General features: G+C 49.6%; 1 protein-coding gene across 1 annotated transcript in view; it reads right to left on the bottom strand.

The window, feature by feature from the left end:
* Window positions 1–11,687, bottom strand: part of TDRKH (tudor and KH domain containing) — an 89,223-nt gene extending 77,536 nt beyond the window's left edge. Inside the window, exons 1-2 of the mRNA XM_060257745.1 lie at window positions 11,513–11,687; window positions 5,480–5,586 (exon numbers count right to left, since the gene is read on the bottom strand). Of these exons, the coding sequence (XP_060113728.1) occupies window positions 5,480–5,586; window positions 11,513–11,636 (231 nt within the window). The 5' untranslated portion in view covers window positions 11,637–11,687. The remainder of the gene's footprint in view (window positions 1–5,479; window positions 5,587–11,512) is intronic.
* Window positions 11,688–14,978: the final 3,291 nt, after the last annotated feature.

Here is a 14,978-nt window from a genome sequence, read left to right as displayed (position 1 = left end):
AGAAGCCATGTTGGATCCGGCCAGTGGCCCCTCCAGTCCAACGCTCTGTATCACATAAGAACATAAGAGAAGCCATGTTGGATCAGGCCAGTGGGCCATCCAGTCCAACACTCTGTGTCACATAAGAACATAAGAGAAGCCATGTTGGATCCGGCCAGTGGCCCCTCCAGTCCAACACTCTGTGTCACGTATGAACATAAGAGAAGCCATGTTGGATCAGGCCAATGGCCCATCCAGTCCAACACTCTGTGTCACATAAGAACATAAGAGAAGCCCTGTTGGATGAGGCCAGTGGCCCCTCCAGTCCAGCACTCTGTGTCACATAAGAACATAAGAGAAGCCATGTTGGATCAGGCCAGTGGCCCCTCCAGTCCAACACTCTGTCACTTGAGAACATAAGAGAAGCCATGTTAGATCAGGCCAGTGGCCCCTCCAGTCCAACACTCTGTGCCACATAAGAACATAAGAGAAGCCATGTTGGATCAGGCCAGTGGCCCCCCCAGTCCAACACTCTGTGTCACATAAGAACATAAGAGAAGCCATGTTGGATCAGGCCAATGGCCCCTCCAGTCCAACACTCTGTATCACACAGTGGCTAATAATTTATACACACACACTGTACATATATATACACAAAATATTGCAGCCAGGATAGAGATGTGAAGGCCTGGGAAAAAAACAGAAAAATTTGGAAAAAAACTGGGGTTTTTTTTCTGTTTTTTTCCTGAAGCCTTCCGCTCCCCCTCCTGAAAAATTGGAAAAATTGAAAGAAAAGAAAAAAATTGATTATGGAATGTTTTATTTTACCATGATGAATAAATTATTTTGAGACAAGGTGCTCAAGTATTTTCCAAATCATTTCTAAAAAATATGTATGGTATCAGATTATTCTAATTTCTGTGCACTGAGGACAAGCAAGTCATAGTTCATGCCCATTCACGGAAACTTAGTTCTGCGCTCCCTTCTATACACCTCCCCTCTCTTCAATTCTTTTCATGAAAATGAATTTTTTTTATTTTTACTTAACACTGTGGAAAGGAAATATGAATAATTGTTACTTCTGGATTTTTAAAAACTGTTTTGTGGAGGTTTTTTTTGTCCATTCCACACATAAACCAGTAAACAGTTCAGGAGACTGTGGCTCCATTTGTTACAATTACAAATAAATATTTTAAACGTAAATTCTGTTTGTAATAATTGTTTGGATACACTATATTGGGGGTGGCCAACGGTAGCTCTCCACATGTTTTTTTGCCTACAACTCCCATCAGCCCCAGCCAGCATCTGGGAGTTGTAGGCAAAAAAAAAAAAAACATCCGGAGAGCTACCGTTGGCCACCCCTGGACTATATTCTTAATATGCTAGATGTGATCATTTCATGCCAAGTAAAATCATCCATAGTCATATTGTATGTTCCTAAAGTAACAGAATGACTTTCAATCTGGAAAAGAAAAAAGAAGTGCTAATGTAGCATTTTTTTTTTCAATTTTTCCGAAAATTTCCGGTATTTTCCCGAAAAAAAAAAGAAAGAGAAAAAACGGGGGGCTTTTCCAAGCGTCAAGATTTCCAGAAATTTTACATCTCTAAGCCAGGATGCTATTCCTTCACCCCTTCCCACAGACAGTCCAAGGCCGGGGTCCCCAGCTTTCATGACCCAGTGGGCACTGAGGTACTTCTGACTGATATTTTTCAGACCTGATCCAGGTGGGCAACAGTGTTGGTCTGTAACAACAGAACGTTTGAGGCTGGTGGCACCTTTAAGACCAACCAAGTTGTACTCAAGGTATAAAGTTTTTGTGTGCGGGCAAACTTCTTCAGATGGACAAACTTTTTCATGTGGACAAAGGAGACCCGATAGATGTCATGTGGACAAAGGAGACCCGATAGATGTTGTTTACCTTGACTTCCAGAAAGCTTTTGATAAAGTTCCTCATCAAAGGCTCCTTAGAAAGCTTGAGAGTCATGGAGTAAAAGGACAGGTCCTCTTGTGGATCAAAAACTGGCTGAGTAATAGGAAGCAGAGAGTGAGTATAAATGGGCAGTCTTCGCAGTGGAGGACGGTAAGCAGTGGGGTGCCGCAGGGCTCGGTACTGGGTCCCATCCTCTTTAACTTGTTCATAAATGATTTAGAGTTGGGAGTGAGCAGTGAAGTGGCCAAATTTGCGGATGACACTAAATTGTTCAGGGTGGTGAGAACCAGAGAGGATTGTGAGGAACTCCAAAGGGATCTGTTGAGGCTGGGTGAGTGGGCGTCAACGTGGCAGATGCGGTTCAATGTGGCCAAGTGCAAAGTAATGCACATTGGGGCCAAGAATCCCAGCTACAAATACAAGTTGATGGGGTGTGAACTGGCAGAGACAGACCAAGAGAGAGATCTTGGGGTCATGGTAGATAATTCACTGAAAATGTCAAGACAGTGTGCGTTTGCAATAAAAAAGGCCAACGCCATGCTGGGAATTATTAGGAAGGGAATTGAAAACAAATCAGCCAGCCAGTATCATAATGCCTCTGTATAAATCGATGGTGCGGTCTCATTTGGAGTACTGTGTGCAGTTCTGGTCGCCGCACCTCAAAAAGGATATTATAGCATTGGAGAAAGTTCAGAAAAGGGCAACTAAAATGATTAAAGGGCTGGAACACCTTCCCTATGAAGAAAGGTTGAAACGCTTAGGGCTCTTTAGCTTGGAGAAACGTCGACTGAGGGGTGACATGATAGAAGTTTACAAGATAATGCATGGGATGGAGAAAGTAGAGAAAGAAGTACTTTTCTCCCTTTCTCACAATACAAGAACTCGTGGGCATTCGATGAAATTGCTGAGCAGACAGGTTAAAACGGATAAAAGGAAGTACTTCTTCACCCAAAGGGTGATTAACATGTGGAATTCACTGCCACAGGAGGTGGTGGCGTCCACAAGCATAGCCACCTTCAAGAAGGGGTTAGATAAAAATATGGAGCAGAGGTCCATCAGTGGCTATTAGCCACAGTGTGTGTGTGTGTGTGTGTGTGTGTATATATATATATATATATATATATATATATATATATATATATATATATATATATATATTTGGCCGCTGTGTGACACAGAATGTTGGACTGGATGGGCCATTGGCCTGATCTAACATGGCTTCTCTTATGTTCTTATGTTCAGATACATGAAGAAGGAGGCAACTGAAAGAAGCATGCATGGACATGAAAGCTCATACTGTCAGGACCTTGAGTCAAAGAATAACATAGTCAAATAGTTCAGCAGTTTATTCCATGAGCATCACAAGGCAGTACACCATCTTTGCTAAGACTAACGTCTTAGCCCAGCGCTTCTCCTTTTAACCCCTCGCCCCAACCGTTACATTTCAAGTGCGAGTGCGGCAAAGCAGAGCTGGAACCGGGGCTTTGGAGAGACCCCCTCCCACCTCAAGTTTTAGAGTCCAGGTGTCTAAACTATACTTCGTTAGCGTCTGACCTTGAAGTCGGTGGAACCGGCTTGAATAATAAGTTCCCAAGATGCAGGGAGATAAGCTAAGCTAAGCAGGAATAAAAAAGGTAGTCCCCTGTGCAAGCACCAGTCGTTTTCCACTCTGGGGTGACATTTTCACAGCAGACTTTTTACGGGGTGGTTTGCCATTGCCTTCCCCAGTCACCTACGCTTTCCCCCCAGCAAGCTGGGTACTCATTTTACCAACCTTGGAAAGATGGAAGGCTGAGTCAACCTGGAGCCGGCTACCTGAACCAGCTTCTGCCGGGATCGAACTCAGGTCGTGAGCAGAGGGCTCCGACTGCAGTACTGCAGCTTTACCACTCAGCGCCACGGGGCTCTTTAAGCAGGAATACTCCCAGGCAAAATTGGTTACAGTACACAAAGCATGGCAAGAGGAATACAGAGGGGATGACTCTTGACACATACCTTGAATAAAACTTGGCTGGTCTTAAAGGTGCCACTGGACTCTTAACTTGGTTCTATTGCTTCAGACCTATTTGCAATTTTAAAAACCGCTAACCTTAAGATAGAGTTATTGCATTAGGCCAAGTCATACAGGCAGTCTTAAGTGCTGCTGAGGCTAGCCAAAAGAACAGTCCCCTTTACTATCCCCCTTCTATCTAGACTAATTACTTTCCGTTCTCAAGAGCAATTAATTATGAATCGGGGTAGGAGAAGATTTAAGCTCCCCCTTTCTTCGCTTTGACTGAATCTGCAGACATGGCCTGACAACAAGCAGCCATAAAATTTAAAATCCCAAGCAACGATTTGGGTTTATGAAGACGGCACCACCACTCAAGACAATAATTCACCCATTCTTCTTGAGTGCAGTGAGAGACAGCGAGTCCAGAGACTGCAGGAAGCAATTAGACTACAAATTAAGAAAGGAAAGGGCAGAACAGGACTTATGCTGAAAGAGATTTACTTCCAAGCAGATTCAGCATGCTCATGTTCGTTGAACAAACACGGCCATTATCAAAACAAACAGAGCGCTAAATAATGGGGAAGGGCTGTGGCTCAGTGGTAGAGCATCTGCTTGGCATGCAGAAGGTCCCAGGTTCCATCTTCAGCATCTCCCAGTTAAAAAGGACCAGGCAGGAGGGGATGGGAAAGACCTCAGCCGGAGACCCTGGAGAGCCATGGAGAGGGGCCATAGCTCAGTGGCAGAGCCTCTGCTTGGCATGCAGAAGGTCCCAGGTTCCATCCTTGGCATCTCCCAGTTAAAAATGACCAGGCAGGAGGTGATGGGAAAGACCTTAGCCTGAGACCCTGGAGAGCCATGGAGAGGGGCCATAGCTCAGTGGCAGAGCCTCTGCTTGATGCAGAAGGTCCCAGGTTCAGTCCCAGTCATCTCCAGTTAAAAGGACCAGGCAGGAGGGGATGGGAAAGACCTCAGCCTGAGACCCTGGAGAGCCATGGAGAGGGGGCCATAGCTCAATGGCAGAGCCTCTGCTTGGCATGCAGAAGGTCCCAGGTTCAATCCCCAGCCTTTCCCAGTTAAAAAGGACCAAATAGTAGGTGATGGGAAAGATCTCAGCCTGAGACCCTGGAAAGCCATGGAGAGGGGCCATAGCTCAGTGGCAGAGCCTCTGCTTGGCCTGCAGAAGGTCCCAGGTTCAATCCCAGGCATTTCCTTTAAAAAGATCAGGCAGTAGATGATGGCAAAGACCTCCTCTGCCTGAGACCCTGGAGATCAGCTGCTGGCCTGAGTAGGCAATACTGATCTTGATGAACCAAAGGTCTGATTCAGTATGAGGCAACTTCATGTGTGTCCGTAAACACGGTGCAGAACCATTGCTTCCATTCTGCCTGCATCTGAAGGCGACACAAAGAGATCACGATATGGAATCAACATTGTGGGTGCCCCGAAATCTTTCAAGAAAAGGCCAAGTTAATCCCAGCTGTGACTCCAGCGCATAAATTCTTTTTGACATGGCTGACAAGGAAGAAGCGCAGGTTTCTACACCTCACTTTTTTCTATTGAATTTTAAGAATCTTACCTGCTTGATTTTGGCTCCGTGGCGGCCAATCAGCAGCCTGACCGCGTCCTTCGGCACTTTCATCTCTATTTCAATCTCCTCATCCCCCACAAACGTCAGCCGTTCTTCTAGAGGCAGCAAGCGGAGAGGCGAGTTAAGTGAAGCCGTGTTGGATCAGGCCAGTGGCCCCATGCAGTCCAATGCTCTGCGTCACATGGTGGCCAAAGCACAGGGGCCATCAGAAGGTCCACCAGCGGGGCCAGAATTCCAGAAGACTTCCCAGCCACTAAGACAGATCACTGCCTCAGACATGAGAACATCAGAGAAGCCATGTTGGATCAGGCCAATGGCCCATCCAGTCCAACACTCTGTGTCACATAAGAACACAAGAGAAGCCATGTTGGATCAGGCCAATGGACCCTCCAGTCCAACACTGTGTCACATAAGAACATAAGAGAAGCCATGTTGGATCAGGCCAGTGGCCCATCCAGTCCAACACTCTGTGTCACATAAGAACATAAGAGAAGCCATGTTGGATCAGGCCAGTGGCCCATCCAGTCCAACGCTCTGTGTCACACAGTGGCCATCAGGAAGTTCACTGGCAGGGCCAGAACGCCAAAACCCTCCCTTTGTTGTTCCCCGAGCCCCAAGAAGACAAAGCATCGCTGCCCCCAAACTGAGTGAATTCCATGTGTTAATTACCCGTTGGGTGAAGAAGGACTTCCTTTTGTCCATCCTAACCCGACTGCTCAGCAATTTCATGGAGTGCCCACGAGTTCTCGTATTGTGAGAAAGGGAGAAAAGGACTTCTTTCTCTACCTTCTCTATCGCATGCGTAATCTTGTACTCATTTATTATACCCTACTTTCACACCCTCTGTACTCCATCTTACATGAAGAGAAGACAAAGATCCCAGGCAATACTTTCTCTAAGCTGTGGGATCTCGTGAGCAAAAATTCTACTTGGTGAGCTACTGGCTTTAAAGCTGTGAGCTACTGCATATGTTAGCTTGCTCTGGGGCCTTCCCCCTCCCCCAAGTTAAGAATGTGTGAGCCGGAGGCTAAAAAAAATGTGCGCTAGCTCACACTAACTCAGCTTAGAGGGAACACTAGTCCCAGGTGAAGATGTTATTGGATCTATAGCCCAGGGGTGGCCAAGGGCATCTCTCCAGATGCTTTTTGCCTACAACTCCCATCAGCCCCAACCATTGGCTATGCTGGCTGGGGCTGATGGGAGCTGTAGGCAAAAAAAACATCTGGAGAGCTACCCTTGGCCACCCCTTCTATAGCTCATCCTCTGAATCTCAGAGCAGCTTACCATCTCCTTTACCTTTGTCCCCCACAACACGCAACCTGTGAGGTAGGCGGGGCTGAGAGATCTCTCCCAGAAGCCGCCCTTTCAAGAGCTCTGTCAAGCATTCATCTTCTGTTCTAGTATTCAGAATTATAGATTTGTTACTAACCCTGAATTAAACCAAGGCGCATCAAAGTAGCAACCCCCACCTTTCTTCTCTCGCTTCTACTAAGAAATACAGGAATGTCCTCTTTGAAGATAAGACCTCCTGGGACTCGTTCTCAGGCTCAGCCAGGCCTGAACCCAGGATGCGCTAGCCGCAAGATAGATAAGGAACCTAGCGTGTGACTTTCAAACCTGAATGAAGGATTGTTTATAGAACCTTTGATGTGCCATCTTAAAGCCTGTATTCTGCTGTTACAAAGTATCAGTTCCAATTTCTCCCAGCTCGGATGAGCCACATGGATTATCAATAAACCAAATTTTGTTTCAAGATTCAAGGACTGGTTATTTTGAGACCTCATGCTTGACAAGCTCTCCCAGAAGCTGTCCTTTCTTTGAGAACTCTGGCTGACCCAAGGCCGCTCCAGCAGCTGCAAGTAGAGGAGTGGAGGATCAAACTTGGTTCTCCCAGATAAGACCCTGCACACTTAACCACTACGCCGAACTGGCTTTGATAAGAATATACAAATGGCTCTGCTAAATCAGACCAGTGGTCTATGTAGTCCACCACCCTATCTCATAGCGGCAAAACACTTCTGGGAAGGCCAACGACAGGGCAGAAAAGATGAGGCCTTCCCATGATAAAAAACAACAGAAGAGACCTGCTGGATCAGACCAGTGAGAGTCCATTTAGCCCAGCATCATGTCTGCAAGTATAGCCAGCTTCAAGAGGGGACTGGACAAACATCTGGAGCAGTGGCTAGTAGCCAAAGCGTATTGTTGGACCTCTCCGTCTGGGGCAGGGATGCTCTCTATTCTTGGTGCTGGGGGGGAGGCACAGTGGGAGGGCTTCTAGCCCCACTGGTGGACCTCTTGATGGCACCTGGGGTTTTTTGGGTCACTGCGTGACACAGAGTGTTGGACTTGATGGGCCACCAGCCTGATGTTCTTATGTCTCAAGAAGAGCCAGGTTGGTGTAGTGGTTAAATGTGCCAGTTTGGTGTAGTGGTTAAATGTGCAGACTCTTATCTGGGAGAACAGGGTTGGATTCCCCACTCCTCCACTTGCACCTGCTGGCATGGCCTTGGGTCAGCCGTAGCTCTGGCAGAGGTTGTCCTTGAAAGGGCAGCTGCTGTGAGAGCCCTCTCCAGCCCCACCCGCCTCACAGGGTGTCTGTTGTGGGGGGAGAAGATAAAGGAGATTGTTGGCCAATCTGAGACTCTTCGGAGGGGAGGGCGGGATATAAATCCAATATCTTCATCTACCTCACAGGGTGTCTGATGTGGGGGAGGAAGGGAAAGGAGATTGTGAGCCGCTGTGAGACTCTTCGGAGTGGAGGGCGGGATATAAATCCAGTATCTTCATCTACCTCACAGGGTGTCTGTTGTGGGGGAGGAAGGGAAAGGAGATTGTGAGGTGCTCTGACACTCTTTGGAGTGGAGGGCGGGATATAAATCCAGTATCTTCGTCTACCTCACAGGGTGTCTGTTGTGGGGGAGGGGAAGGTAAAAGAGATTGTGAGCCCCTCGGATACTCTGTCCTTGAAAGGGCAGCAGCTGTGAGAGCCCTCTCATCCCCACCCACCTCACAGGGTGTCTGTTGTGGGGGAGGAAGGGAAAGGAGATTGTGAGTGACTCTGAGACTCTGTCCTTGAAAGGGCAGCTGCTGTGAGAGCCCTCTCAGCCCCGCCCACCTCACAGGGTGTCTGTTGTGGGGGAGGAAGATATAGGAGATTGTGAGCCGCCCTGAGACACTGATTCAGAGAGAAGGGCGGGGTATAAATCTACATTCTTCTTCTAGACTGTGTGGCACCCTAAGCAAGGCTAACGTCTGGTGCCCCCCCACGGCACTGTTAATGTCACCGAGTCACATGGGATAACTCAATTTGGTGCCCCCAGAAGGCCAGCGCCCTAGGCAATCACCTAGTTTGCCTAATGGCAGGGCCAACCCTGGCCCACAGGACTTGGAAGGTCAGCTCACTAGATGCAGGCTGCATTCCTTTTTGTTGTTGTTCTGGGGTATGTGTGCGCGTGTGTGTGAGTGAGAGAGAGAGACAGGCAGACAGAGACAGACAGACAGAGACACACAGACAGACAGACACTCAATGGGACTTGGACTTTTCAGAGAGGGGGTTTGCTAGGGCCTGCCTCTGTGTCCTAGCCCTGGTATTCCTTGGAGATCCCCCATCCGGGTACTTGCCAGGGTCGACCCTGCTTAGCTTCTGAGATCTGACAAGGTTGGGCTTGCCTGGGCTCCCCATGTCAGGGCAATGCAGGCTGCATTCCTGGGCCTGCTCAAGAAAGAGATATTGGATTTGTATCCCACCCTTTGCTCTGAATTTCAGAGCGGCTAACAATCTCCTTTCCCCTCCTCCCCTCACAGCAGACACCCTGTAAGGTGGGTGAGGCTGAGAGAGCTTTGACAGAAGCTGCTCTTTCAAGGACAACCTCTAGCAGAGCTATGGCTGACCCAAGGCCGTTCCAACAGCTGCAAGAGGAGTGGGGGATCAAACCCGGTTCTCCCAGATAAGAGTCCGTGCACTTCACCACCACACCGCATTGGCAAGCAAGCCCTAAACGCAGAGGGTCTGCCTTCCAGGTAAATGTGCACGAGACCAGTGTTCCCTCTAAGCCAAGTTAGTGCAAGCTAGCTCACAGTTTTTTAGCCTCCGGCTCATGCGCAGAGTGGTAAAGCTGCAGTACTGCGGTCTGAACTCTCTGCTCACAACCTGAGTTCGATTCTGGCAGAAGCTGGGTTCAGGTAGCCAGCTCAAGGTTGACTCAGCCTTTCATCCTTCCGAAGACGGTAAAATGAGTACCCAGCTTGCTGGGGGGAAAGCGTACATGACTGGGGAAGGCAACGGCAAACTACCCCATTAAAAAGTCTGCCGTGAAAACGTCGTGATGCGACGTCACCCCAGAGTCGGAAACGGCTGGTGCTTGCACAGGGGACCTTTCCTTTCCCATGCGTTTTTGCCTTAGCTCAGGAACAATACCACCAGAGCAAACTAATCAATTCAGTAGCTCACCACTTTAATGCCAGTAGCTCACAAAAAAGACTTTTTGCTCACAAGACTGCACAGCTTAGAGGGAGCACTGCACGAGACCAAGCTACCAACCTTTAAACATTCTCCTGAAGCACGGCTTTTCCACTGCCCTGAATACACCCCCCCCCCACCACCACCAGAGCCATAGCCAGGATTTTAGAAGTCAGGGGGCTTTTTTAAAAAGTCAGGGGGCCCCCTTTCCCATCCACTGCGGAGCTTGCCGCTTCTCAGAAGCTTTCCGGGGTAGGGGCAAAAAGCTGGAGGCTCTGAAAGTGGCCAGGTCAAGGCAGCCAACCCTAAAACTTTGAAGTCAAGACAGGAGTGCACCTTGCATGCAAGCGGTGTGTGTGTGTGTTCCTTCCACCTCCCTCTCATAAGAACATAAGAGAAGCCATGTTGGATCAGGCCAATGGCCCATCCAGTCCAACACCCTGTGTCACACAGTGGCCAAATTTTTTTATATATATATATATATATATATACACACATACATACACACACACACACACACACACTGTGGCTAATAGCCACTGATGGACCTCTGCTCCATATTTTTATCTAAACCCCTTTGAAGGTGGCTATGCTTGTGGCCGCCACCACCTCCTGTGGCAGTGAATTCCACGTGTTAATCACCCTTTGGGTGAAGGACTTCCTTTTATCCGTTCTAACCTGACTGCTCAGCAATTTCATCGAATGCCCACGAGTTCTTGTATTGTGAGAAAGGGAGAAAAGGACCTCTTTCTCTACTTTCTCCATCCTGTGCATTATCTTGTAAACCTCTCTCATGTCACCCCGCAGTCGACGTTTCTCCAAGCTAAAGAGCCCCAAGCGTTTCAACCTTTCTTCATCGGGAAAGTGTTCCAGCCCTTTAATCATTCTAGTTGCCCTTTTCTGGACTTTCTCCAATGCTAGAATATCCTTTTTGAGGTGCGGCGACCAGAACTGCACACAGTACTCCAAATGAGACCGCCCCATCGATTTATACAGGGGCATTATGATACTGGCTGATTTGTTTTCAATTCCCTTCCTAATAATTCCCAGCATGGCGTTGGCCTTTTTTATTGCAACCGCACACTCCCCCACTCCAGCACTTTGCAGCCAGGTCCCTTCCCTGGCCCATTCCACTGGGCTTCTTCTGCTCCTCACTCCTCCGCCTCCCTCCTCTCCACCTGTTGCTTTTGCTACTGCAGTGCACTGTGCCCTGATCAGCTCTCTGAGCTCCGGCGGCCGCTGACGATGCTTCGGAAGCTCAGCCGTGGCAAAAAAGAGAAAAAGCAGGCTGCCCCATGGAGGGCCCCCGGGAGGTGAGGGGGGGCCCTGCCTGGAAGTCAGGGGGGCAGTGCCCCCCCCCACAGGCCCCCCTGTAGCTACAGGCCTGCCCACCACCACTGAAAAGCATCCAAAGCCAGAAGGCATCAATAAAGCATCGTGGGAGCTCAGCTCTGGAGGTCTGCCAAAGACAAAGCGGCAAGGAGAGAAGCGGCAGACAAGAGGCCGTAAATAATTCAAGCCCCAAAGCGACCGAGCTCGGTGCCTCGCCCCCCCGCACCCACCTTGGCTCTCTCTGTAACGGCGGTAGAGGATGTAGAGGACGGCACCGCCGGCAGGAATCCCAAGGGCCAGCGCCACCTTCTGCAGCGTCGTCAGGCTGCTCCACGAGCTCCGCTCGCCGGACATCGTTCCCGGGACGGCGGACGGCGACCTAAGCGGGGAGGGAAAGAACTTCCTGAGTTGGAGCTCTCCAGGAGAGAGGGAGACCAACGAAATCATCGTGCTCGGCTGAGGACAGATGCGCTGGGACGAGGGTGCCGTGAAGATGGGGGTGGGGTGAAATCTTTCCTGGGCACAAGCCCAGCTTCGCCTGCCTCGAGCCGAGCCCGAACTGTTCCACGCAAGGGGGGGGGGGAAGAGGTGACTCATCAGAAGGAGAGCTCGAAGAAGATGCAGGCGTTGGGGACAAGGGCAGGTTGATTTCTGGGCGTTGAGGAAAAAGTCTTTCCTGGGCACAAGCCCAGCTTTTGCCTGCCTCCAGGCTGACGGTGCTGTTTGGAAGGGGGGAGAAGGTGACTGCTAAGGAGAGCTTCGGGAAGATGCAGGCCTCGGAATTCCGACAAGGAGAAGAGCAAAGTCTAGAGAATCTCAGAGGCATGAGAGCAAAAGCTGTCAGATTTCTCAAATCTGCTAGAACAGGAGTGGCCAAACTGTGGCTAGCTCTTTTACATGTATTGTGTGGCTCTTAAGAACTTAAGAACTTAAAGAGAAGCCATGTTGGATCAGGCCAATGGCCCATCCAGTCCAACACTCCGTGTCACATAAGAACATAAAAGAAGCCATGTTGGATCAGGCCATTGGCCCATCCAGTCCAACGCTCTGTGTCACGTAAGAACAAAAGAGAAGCCATGTTGGATCAGGCCAATGGCCCATCCAGTCCAACGCTCTGTGTCACACAGTGGCCATAAAACCCAGGTGCCATCGGGAGGTCCAACGGTGGGGCCAGATCACTAGAGGCCCTCCCACTATGTCCCCCAAGCACCAAGAATGCTGAGCACCACTGCCCCAGACAGAGTTCCAACAATACGCTGTGGCTAATAGCCACTGATGGACCTCTGCTCCAGGTGTCTACCCAATTCCCTCTTGAAGCTGTTTATGCCTGCAGCCGCCGCCACCTCCTGTGGCAGTGAATTCCACGTGTTCATCACCTTGTGGGTGAAGGAGGACTTCCTTTTATCCCTTCTAACCCGACTGCTCAGCAATTTCACTAAATGAAGAAAATCTGGCAAGCTGGTCCAGGTACATCCAAGGAAAGCTGTGGATATACCTGGGGTAGACACCCTGTAAAGGAACAGCTGGCCTAGGCACATGCCCGCTCTTCTCTTCTCTTCTCTCTCCTCCCCTCCCCACCCCCTCTTCCGCTCTGTGTGGGGTTTCTGACTCACTCTCAAAGTCCCCCTCACCCTGTCAGCCAGCTCGGAGAAGGCATTTCACTCTTTAAAATCACTTCTCCAAGCAAAGACAGCCGGCGACTTAGAGGATGCATTTAAAGTTGCCTTCTTGCCAACTTTCCCTCCTCCATCTATTTGCCTTCCTTCCTTCCTGTCTTGCAGCTCTCGAACACCTGACACTCACGCCTTGCAGCTCTCGAACATCGGATGCTTGTTCTACGGGGCTCTTGCATTAAGCAAGTTCGGCCACCTTCTCTTGAACGTCGCCTGGAACTTCTCTCCAAGTCACCTGGAGCCTCCTGTTTGACAACACAGGCGACCTGGGAAACAGCTGCTTTTGTCTGACCTCTGCTTCACCGTCCAGTATGTGACACAGCCTCGTATGCTGTGGAACTGCAGTGAACAAAGGTTTGCAATGGGTTTGCCGTATGACTACTAGCACTTGTGCGGTTTCTCTCTGCTACCTTGGCCTGAAAAAGTCAGCTGTGAACTCACACCACCCACCAGGAAAAAAGAGTGCAAGCCTTTCCTCAGTTGGCGTGCCTGTTCCTCAGATGGTCGCGAGAACAACTGTTTAAGACGGCTAAGCAGTGAGGGACAGCGCCTTTGGAAATTAACATTTACTTGAGTCAAACCCCACCTTGACCTCCAATGGGGACCCAAAATGGCTTCCTGTGCTGTTTTTTCTTCACTGCAACCCTGCGAGGTAGGCCAGGCTGGGGCTGGCCCAAGGTCCCCCAACAAGCTCCCATGCCTGAGTGGGGATTCAAGCCTGGTCCCCTCACATCCTAGCTCTTAACCATTATCCCACCTTTGCTGTAGTGGTTAAGCGTGAGGACTCTTATCTGGGAGAACCGGGTTTGATTCCCCCACTCCTTCGCTTGAACCTGCTGGGATGGCCTCGGGTCAGCCATAGTTCTCGCAGAGTTGTCCTTGACAGGGCAGCTTCTGTGAGAGCCCTCTCAGCCCCACCCACCTCAGAGGGTGCCAGTTGTGAGGGGAGAAGATATAGGAGATTGTGTGCCACTCTCTCTGATTCAGAGAGAAGGGCGGGGTATAAATCTGCAGTCTTCTTTTTAATTGCACGGACTCTTATCTGGGAGAACCGGGTTTGACTCCCCACTCCTCCACTTACAGCTGCTGGAATGGCCTTGGGTCAGCCAGAGCTCTCGCATAGTTGTCCTTAAAAGGGCAGCTTCTGGGAAAGCTCTCACCCCCATAAGAGAACATGAGAACATAAGAGAAGTTATGTTGGATCAGGCTAATGGCCCACCCAGTCCAACACTCTGTGTCACACAGTGGCCAAAAAACCCCAAATGCCATCAGGAGGTCCACCAGTGGGTGGATCATCTCACAGGGTGTCTGTTGTGGGGGGGGTGGGGTGGGAAGAAGGTAAAAGGAGATTGTAACCACTCTGAGACTCCGAGATTCAGACAGAGGCTGGGATATAAATCCAATATCTTCTGTTTGTTTGGCCCTCCAGGGAAAGTGACTGGATGATGCGCGAAACAGTATCCTGCGGTAGAAGAAGTCATTGGATTTATATCCCACCTTATATTATGAATCGCAGAGCAGTCACAATCTCCTTTAACTTCCTCTCCCACCCCACCCTGTGTAGGTGAGGCTGAGAGACCTCTTACAGCAGCTGTCCTTTCAAGGGGGAGAGAAGACAACTTTAAAATGCATTCTACAACCCACTGACTGGCTTAGTGAAGTGATTTAAAGAAAGAAATGGCTTCTCCAAGTCAGAAGACAGGGCAGTGGGGGTTTGGAGAGCCGCATGTGACCTTCTCTAGTCCTTAACAGAGATGGCTCAAGGTGGGTAGTCCTGTTGGTGCGTTTGGAAAATAGAGCAAGAGTCCAGTGGCATCTTAAAGACTAACAAAAACTGCGGCAGCTTTTGTGAGTCACCACTCACTTCTTCAGAACTCCTGAAGGTCACCGGATGCCATATGTCCATCGATGAGTATTAGTTGTGATAGCCAAATGGGGGCAGCATGCCTTTGAATACAAGTTGCTGGAGGACAGTGCGGGGCGTTGCTCATGAGCTGCCTGCAGGCCCTGGGTGTGCCACTGC

This window comes from Heteronotia binoei, chromosome 1 (genome assembly GCF_032191835.1).
Source record: "Heteronotia binoei isolate CCM8104 ecotype False Entrance Well chromosome 1, APGP_CSIRO_Hbin_v1, whole genome shotgun sequence".
Lineage (NCBI taxonomy): Eukaryota > Metazoa > Chordata > Lepidosauria > Squamata > Gekkonidae > Heteronotia > Heteronotia binoei.
This window is presented reverse-complemented; position numbering and strand designations above follow the sequence as displayed.